This window comes from Sciurus vulgaris, assembly GCF_902686455.1.
Source record: "Sciurus vulgaris genome assembly, chromosome: 13".
Classification (NCBI taxonomy): Eukaryota; Metazoa; Chordata; class Mammalia; order Rodentia; family Sciuridae; genus Sciurus; species Sciurus vulgaris.
This window is the reverse complement of record NC_136474.1, coordinates 40,329,106-40,338,238: the sequence shown is the minus strand read 5'-3', so window position 1 is coordinate 40,338,238 and position 9,133 is coordinate 40,329,106. Positions and strand designations below refer to the sequence as shown.

At 43.2% G+C, this 9,133-nt stretch overlaps 1 protein-coding gene across 1 annotated transcript in view; it reads left to right on the top strand.

The window, feature by feature from the left end:
- The first annotated feature begins 613 nt into the window (after window positions 1-613).
- Window positions 614-9,133, top strand: part of PTPRM (protein tyrosine phosphatase receptor type M) — an 849,607-nt gene continuing 841,087 nt past the window's right edge. The window contains 1 exon segment of the mRNA XM_079108449.1: window positions 614-820. Coding sequence (XP_078964575.1) covers window positions 748-820 — 73 coding nt within the window. The 5' untranslated portion in view covers window positions 614-747.

Genomic DNA, 9,133 nt, shown 5'->3' with positions numbered 1-9,133 from the left:
CGCGGTCAGGGCAAGGAGGGGCAGAGGGTGGCAACCCTGCGGCCGCTCCTCCCCGCGCGGGTGACGCCCGCACTAGCGGCGGTGGCCGCGAGGCCACCCCCTGTGGAGCTCCCGGAGGCGACGCGGCCGCCCAGTGCCTGGGCACCGGCCGGTGGGGCGCGGGCGCTCACGCCCTCTAGCGGGCCGCGGCGGCGCCGGGCGGCCGTGACGTGGGCGCTCCCTTCAGCCGGCCTGCGGGGCATCGCCAGTCAGTCGGGGAGCAAGAGCCCCGCGCGCAGCCTGCGCGGGCTCCCGGCCATCGGCCGCCGCGGCCTGGGGCTGGCTTGGGGCTGCCAGCAGAGAGGCAGCGGGCAGGACGCGCGCGGCCACGGCTACTGCCACGGCCAAGGCCGGCGCCGGAGGCTCGGGTCCCGAGCAGCGGAAGGCGAGCGGCGGCGGGCGCAGCTGCCGGAACCCAGGGAGGATTTTGGCTTCGCGGACTCGCCCTCCGCTCCCTCTCGCAGCAGTGCCAGACGCGAAGCGGGGCCAGGAGCAGGGCAAGAGGACCCAGGACACCGTCCCCGCGTCCCGGGAGCCACTGGAGTTCGGACTTCTGCAACTATTGGCACTTTGGGGGTTTGAATCAAAGCTTTGCGTCTCTCCTCTCTGTGTGGAAGCCCCAGCTCCGGTACCCCCTCCGCCTTCGCGCGCCCACCCTCGGCAGCCGCCGCCGCAGCCCGGGGAGCGGCTGGGCGCGCACTCAGCACCATGAGCAGACTTACGACTTGCCTGGCGACTTTGGCCGGACTTTTGCTAACTGCTACAGGGGAGACGTTTTCAGGTAAGCGCAGCCACTCCTGGGGCGGAGGGGTCAGAGCAAGGAGTCTGGGACACCGAACTTCCCCAGTAGGAGAGCTCGAGGAGGGCGTCGGGGCTGGCGAGGGGGCGCGGTGGGTCAGGCTCCGCGTCTGCGGGTCAGCGGGGCACAGCGCTAGGGGCCTGAAGGAGGGCTGGCGCCCAGTACCCGGGCCGGTGGAGCCGCTAGGACCGACCCCAGCTTAGCCCTTCTCTCTCCGCGGCCTGGGCTAGTGCTTCGGTTTGGATGCCCGCCCCTTCAAGTCCCTGGCCAGCTCCTAAAGGAACAACAGAAAACTTTGCCTGAAGTTCTCAGCAGCCGCCACGGGGCGTAGGCGCTGCACCGTCCCCTCCGACCCGGAGCAGCAGCAGGCCGGGGCCACCAGTGTCCATCTGCGCCCGCGTTGATCACCCTCATCTAACCGCAGCTCCCGGGGCGATTTCCCGGGTCCCTGCCGACTCCTACCCGGAGCGGCCAGCGACCTCAGTAGATCCCCGCAGCCGCGCGGCGCCTTGGGGGCGCCCGGACGAGCGTTCCTTGTCGATTCCAGAGAGGTCTGCGCTACAGTAGAGGAAGTGACCGCCCCCGCATACCCGGGCCTCTGAGGTCCTGCGCCGCACCGGACACCTCCTCCCCATCTTCGGCCCCCTGGTGGAGCCTCGCGTCCAGTGGCAACTTGTTAAACCCAGCTGGGCAGCGTCTGGTGTCCCAGGTGGAAGGAGGCGACTGGCAGCGTGCACGCGAGCAAGCGTGTGCTTGAGGGCGCACTGGGGCATTAGGAGCCCAGAGTAGCCTCTCGTGGAGACAGAATCTTTAACCCGAGATGGGGGTCGGGGCGAGGTCAAAACGAGCACGTTGCTCCAGGGTTTACCCAGGATCCCCTTTTTTGTACCTGGAGGACACCCGTGAATAGGCAAACGCCGGCAACATCTTTACTTTCCCCGTGCTTATTAAATGAGCGTCATTAAAATACATGCATAGTGGTAGCTGTGGACTTTCTTCTTTTCTTTCAAGCTGTTTAGGCTGAAACTTGGTTTGCAGAATAGGTTTCTGTTTATTCGGGAGGAATGAATAAGTTGGACACTTTTTTTTTTTTTTTTTTGACAGAGACTTTCATTAAAAGCAAAAGGCACATTTTAAACATTAAAGACATTTGGCACTCTGGCGCGTGGAAATATCGATTTTTACTTTCTTGGAGTCCAAGACCATTGGCTGTTGGTCCTCTGGATACACAAGCACAGAAGGTTGTGTCTTGCATGTTGCTGAGCTGCTGGACCCCTTACTAGGGGACAGAGGGGAGCTTGTAGATAGCTGATAGCCCTGAGCTTTGAAAGAAACTCAAAACAATTAACTTGAAGAGAAATACCCTTCCTCAAGTTTAATTTTTTCATAGCAGATAATTGCACGTGCTGCAGAGATTTTGATATAATGATGCACGGCTGTCTGATTGGATGCAGATTTTGGACTGCATTTTTACTAGTGAATAAAGTATAGCACTTGCCAGTTTGAGTGACTGGTAACTTATTAGCATTAGAACCCAAGCTTGAGGGGTTTGGGGATGTTTCCTCTGCATTAAGATCTGTAACTCTGCCTGGATTTGTTTAAACTTAAGCCATGTCATATATCATTGAGGTGAATTTTTAAATTGTATCCTAGGAGGTGGAAACGAATTTTTATGAGGCTTATTTAAACCATGGGCACCTTATCATTATAAAGGATTCCAGACTTCTTTGTACTGATCTATTTCCTTGTTAAGATTAATTTAAAGGATCAATCAAACCCAAATAGGCTTTTAATAAAATTTAGCCTGGTTTTTCTTTCGGAGGAAATGCATATTTTTATTTATTCAAATTATACCATTAACTGAAGTGTTTCTTCTTTTTTTATTTGGAAAATCAGAGTTATCCTGGTATGTTAGTGCATAAAAGGGAAATGAAGGGGTATATCCAAGTGATTGCTTAGCAATGTTGAGATTTAAAATATTTGAATTTGGCAGATTTCATGTGTGCAAGGATCAGTGATATTACAGTTCATTACACTTTTTCCCCCTTCACTTTGCATTTTAGTTCATACAGGTTCAGGGCACTTCATGCTTTGCAAAAGTGGAGTTTTATTATTTTGTATGTTTGAGAAAGTTAATTCTGATGCTGTGAGTGACATTGACACATTTCTTTTTAGGGTTCTTATGGGAAGGGCAATACTTGGCTGTTTTTCATCTGATGTAGGAATAGATTTTACAAACAAAGGAGCCAGATTATAAGCTCCTTGGGGGCAAAATAAATTTTTTTTCTTTATTGGTTTCCCATATAACACTTAATACAGGGCCCTAGCTCTCACAGGCACTCACTGTTTAATACATTATTAATGTGAATCTGTATCATTTGCAAACTTTCAGGATTTGTGTGAATTGACTGGCGTAAAAGGAAGGAGAGGAGTGATTGTTAAAAGTTAGATTTGGCTTACATTTTCCCTGTGGGGCTTCTCTTGAAATCACCTAATAGACTAAACCATGGAGTTTATGTACTCAGGGAATTTTTTTTATGTAATAACTGAAATTTATACATAAGACACCTTGCTGTGCCCTTCAGTAGTGTTGAACTGGCCTCCTTTGGAATGAGTTTGAAATTAAGATTGCTAGTGAATTATTTCAAGAGGTAGACACACATCTTTTGAATACCAGACATCAGAAACAGAGTGCTAAACTCATTGGAAGAGAAAAGAATTAAGATTTTGACCCAGGAGAACTTTATCAACTGTAAACCTTTTACTTTAAAATGTTTATGATGGGACTGGAGATAGAGCTCAGCTGGGAGAGTGCTTGCCTCACATGTACAAGGCCTTGGGTTCAATCCCCAGCACCACACACACATAAAAGTGTTTATATCTAACTTGTAGGTAGCCAAGTTCACTTTTTCTCCAAGGCTTTGAATATTAATTAATTATGTACAAAACACATAAGATCTGAGAGAGAAAGTTAAGTCATTTTAGTTTTGCTTGAACTTCCTTTTTCCATGGTAAGAATCCAGAGAATTGGCCAGTTATTCCATTTTGACCCATTTCTTAAAAGTCAAGTTGTAATATATGTTATATGATGAAGTGTTTAGTTCTACCTTTAATGGGGGTGATGTGTTAAGTTCTGTTAAGCTTTAGTTTGCAGAAACAGAAATACAGACTTGGGGGCTGGGGTTGTGGCTCAGGAGTGGAATGCTTGCCTCACACATATGAGGCACTGGGGTAGATCCATAGCACCAAATAAAAGTAAATAAAATAAAGGTATTTATTTTAAAAAGAAGTGAAATGTTAAAAAAAAAAAAAAAGAAAAAAGAAATCCAGACTTAGCCCTTTGTTTTAGCTACTGTGTTTGGAATACATCAAACCTTAAACCTTAGCATAACCATGTGAACTTGGGACTAGTGAATTTTGGACTGTATCAGCAAAATTTATTTTTTGAAGTAATCTTTCAAGGATGTTTGTGGGAAACTGCCGAAATTTGAATAAAGTCCACTTAACCTTTTTTTTTTTTTTTCTTTGTTTTTTTTCCTTCAGTGCTGGGGATGGAACCCAGGGCCTCTTAGATGCTAGGCAAGTGCTCTACCACTGAGCTACCTCTCCAGACCCTGAATAAAGTCTGGAGCTTAGTTAATAGCTTTGTACCAGTGTTGATGTCTTAGTTCTGGTAACTCTGCTCTGCTTATGTAAGATGTTAACACTGGGGAAGCTGTGCAAATGGTGTATTTGAACTCTTTGTACTGTTTTTGCAACTCTTTTATAAGCCTAAAATTATTTCAAAACACAGACTTTGTAAAGAGTCCATTAAAAGAGTGGAGATAGATTTGTTTAGCATTCTGATTTCATTTTTGTTTTTCAGATAACTACAGTCATGACATTTTACGTTTTTGTGGTGCGTTCACTAGATAATTGATAGGAAGAAAATACTTCAAGTTTAAATCAGCGAGCCTGAAAGAAAATATGCCAGGAAATTACTATGACATGCTTAGTGCTATGTGTTTTTAAAGAAGAATTGCTTGAGCACAATAAATTGTTCTGATCTGGAAAATTATAGGTTTTAGTATGGGATTATTTTACAGGTTTTCACAGAGGAAGTTCCTGCATATAATGATATATAGATAAGTGTGTATACAACTTGAATAATTCTAAATGAACTTTCCTCAAAAAACAAGTACTTTGAATCATGTCCTAAGATTATTTAAACCTTGTACAAATGAAGCATGTATCTGGAAAAAGTTGGTTTTGGAATTTAAGCATTTCTGGGACAGTTCTATGTCAGTGACTTTAAATTTTTCATAGAACATAATGCATTCTTGAAACTGTTAGGCTGTAAGTATCTGTTTTGATGGAGGAACTATGTTTTGGAGTAAGTATGGTTTCCTTTCAGTTTTTGTAGGAGATTTCATAAAGTTTCCTAGAATGAACATGGATTGTCTTAATATTCTGGAATATAGTTTCCAGTTAGGAGGTCAAACATTTTAATGACATTTTAATGTTTCCAACATTTCTCTAAACGTAAAGTTTTTTGGGGGAGGAGTGGTGTCTATCATGCATTTTACTTTAATTCTAAGGTTGCTGTCTTTGAAAACCAATTTTCCTACAAACTTTCTTACAGTTTCACATCTCAGTGTGCTTATACTTCAATGAATATAACATAGAACATGTCCACAGGCTTATTTTTATAAGTCAGGGTTAGTTTAATTATGAATGTCTAACTTACTAATGAAATATTTTTAAAAGATACAAAATACTATAAACCTTCCGATACTATAAACCTTCCATTAGAAGAGGATGCAGCTTCTCAGTTCCTAAAATATTGCAGTAGTTTGTAGTTTAGTCATCAAAAAGCCTTAGTTTATGCTGTAGCTACAAAAAACCCAGCAGAGAAAAATAAACAGGGCTGTGTTGGGTGGGGAGGAGGAAAGATTTAGTCACCAGCTTCCTAGTCCATAATCCATCCCTCCCCCAGTTGGAGTGGGTGAGAGGGGGCAGCTGGCAAGGCCAGGGCATAATTAAGGGGATGGGTGTGGGTGAGAAGAAAAGAAGAAAAACAGAGTGATGAAAAAAGAATTGTATATTTCGTGGGGAAAAGCTTTGCAGAGAGTAGCAGGCGAGGGACTCTGCTCCTAAGCCCTCTTTGGTGACAATTATGTGGGTAGGTCCTATACCTTAGCAGCTTTTGGTGGCTCTGAGGAAGGCCTGGGGAACTCTGCTAGCGTTGATGGGGAACTGGGTTTGCACCTGTGCATCTCAAAACAGTGTGCGCAGGATCACCTTCCAGATGTTGTTGCCCAGGGCCAGGCATGGTGATTCTGATGTCCTGTCACCTTAGAGCATGGTCCAGTAGCACCCCCTTGGTGTGTGTCTGTGCTTTGAAGAGCTGTTGTTCTAAAAGTGGAATTCATAAAGTGGGTTGCTTGGGCCAGCAACAGCTGCATCACTCAGGAGGCTGTGAAACCTGCAGACTCTCTGGTCTTGAGTCAAACTGTAGATTGAGGTCCTAGCAATCTGTGAAAAAAGCCCTCCATGGGATTCTGATGGGCCTATAAATGTGAGAGGCACTGTTGTAAAGGAACCCCTTAATTATCAGACTCCCTATGGTAAAAAGAGAATGTGCGTTCATTCACTTATTGTCCTCTTGTTGAGCGAGCATTGCCAAAATCCTGGACTTGGCCATGTGATTGTGCTGTGACTGTTAGTGAGACCACTAGTGTGATACCTCGAACAGTAGTCTTCCCTGAGGAAGATATTGATCCAACCTTTGTGAAACTTACAATACAAAAAGTTTCCTGTAGTGACTGTAAAATTGTAATTAAAATTTGATGAAATGTTTATTGGGAATTTCTCCAGGATGATAGACCTTTTTTTTTTTTTTTTCCCTTTTGGCACCAGGGATTGAATCCATGGGTGCTCAACCACTAAGCCACATCCCCAGTCCTTCTATTTTTTTATTTTGAGACAGGATCTTGCTAAGTTGCTGAGGCTGGCTTTGAACTTGTGATCTTTCTGCCTCAGCCTCCAGAGCCTCTTGGAATTCCAGGTGTATGCTACTTCGCCCAGCTAGAAGATATGTTTTGGCTTTTTATAATAATGGTATAACCCAATGTGCTTATTAAAATAATACCTTTAATTCAAGTTAATATTTGTTTCTCACTGTTTAAAAGTCCCCTTAATGGTATGGAAATAGGCAAAGATAAGGAAGACATAGTTAACACCCTTTTAAAAGTTGTCCATCTATTAAGAATTTCAAGATCGACTCAAATATAAAGAAATAGGGACTTTTTTAGGAAAGAATGCAAAAATTAATTTATGTAAGAGTTGGAGTTTTAACATGGAGATGTGAAACTGCCTTTGGAAATACACTCTCAACTTCCAGATTAAAAAAAAAATAAATAAAAGATTTTCACTTTATGTCTTAAGTACTAACAATGTGCAACCTGAATTAGAGCCAGTTTTTCTGCTAGCCACAAAAGGACAGTTAGTGCATCTATGTCACTTAACACTCTGGGTAAATAAAAGTGATTGTGTTGTTCACTTAATGGGTTTACCTGAAACACATTCAGTGAGACTGAGACTTTGAGAAAGAAATAGTTTCAGAATGCTTATCAAAGGCCAGCTAGCCTTCTGCTGTCTGTTCCTTCTGCTGTCATCCAAAGCTGATCACTAGGTGTAGCTGCATCTCTAAACCCACCTGCCTGAGCCAGGAAAGGCCTGGCCTTTTCCATGGAAGGCATCCTGAACTTGATTCATTTACAGCTAAAGAAGGGGATGCCAGTGGCCCTCAACTCTTTGTATGTGGATCTCTAACTCCTTATTGTAAAATTAAATTCTTTAGTGAAAGCTGTAGTTCTGTTAGTCCTAACTATGGTATAGTTTGTTGTAATTCAGCACTCACCCAAATACAACTTTGGACTCCTCTGCAATAATCTTACTCGTTTTTTCTTTTCATTTTTGGCTGTATAATATGTTGTTGCTAGTCTATAAGACAGAGGTAGATTGGAATAGGTAGTATTTATTTGCTGACCAAGTAAGAGTTCTTGTTCACCTCTTGGTTCTTCTTGTGGCAGACCAGTAAAAGTGGAGTGAATGGCTCTGTATAGGTGTGGAGTATCTTTAGGAAATGGCTTATATATTCTGCACTGACATCTGTAAGAGATTACTTCTATAACACTGAGGATTTAAGTGTATAATTCAAGAAATCATTAGAATTTGCATGGAAATCTGATTCAGTCATTTTTTTTTTTCCTGCTTTAAGCTCAGAAGACTAATGAGGCATTAAACTTTTATATGGAGCATAAATATTGGGCCCTGGTTTGGAAACAAGGCAAGGTGGAGAATCCCATGGCAGCAGGCAGTGGCTTACCAGGACTGGGGCTTGGGAAGGGAAACGGCCTCACAGCTGAAAGACTGAAGATTAAGGACACATAGGAGCAGTTGAAGAGAGTGGAGAACTCAGAGACTTGTCACAACTGCTAAGGTTTTAGAATTTTCCCGGGAGGAACAGACCACTGTTTAACAATGATTTATTTCAACATGCAATAGCCTTAGCTGAAGCAAAGCATTTACTTTTTATGGACCGCAAAGCATAAAAGCTTATAGAGCATCAGTTTGTTTTCAGATGAGTGAATATTCATTTTAATCTTTTGCTCCTATTCAATATTCAGAAAGCAGATTTGTTGCATACAATGAAAAGAATATGTTTTAGTCTGGGTTCCTATGGAAGTCGGAGGCCTCCTGCATCTCCCCTGCTTCTTGCCGTGGGATCACAGAATATTCACATGTGGGCCTAGGACAGGGGGAAAAAGGAATTAGACCACACCTTCTGGAAAATCTGTTATATTGATATTTGAGCTTTCTTCTTGGTTTTGAATAACTTGAGGAAATTTACCTCATGTAATAATCACATAGTTTAAATTGAAACCTCATATTCTGCCTAGATATACAATTATAGAGACGTAAATTATTGCTTTAAAAATACGTACTGATGATATACAAAGTCATATTATTGAACAGTGTTTAGCATGTAGTACTCAGTAAATATTTGTTGAATGATAAGTATGATTGAATGAAGTTCCCATGGAGAAAAAAAAATATAAATTACTTGAGCTTACAGCCGTTTTTTTTTTGTTGTTGTTGTTGTTGTTTTGTTTTCTCCTTTCTATTCATTGTGACTTTGTAAAAGCATTTTCAATAACCTTAACAATAGAACCAGATGTGGGCTTAGTGTACAGTGCAATTTTGCAGTATATGGGTATATAGAGATTCAGTCGCTAAATTTAAAGGAAAAAA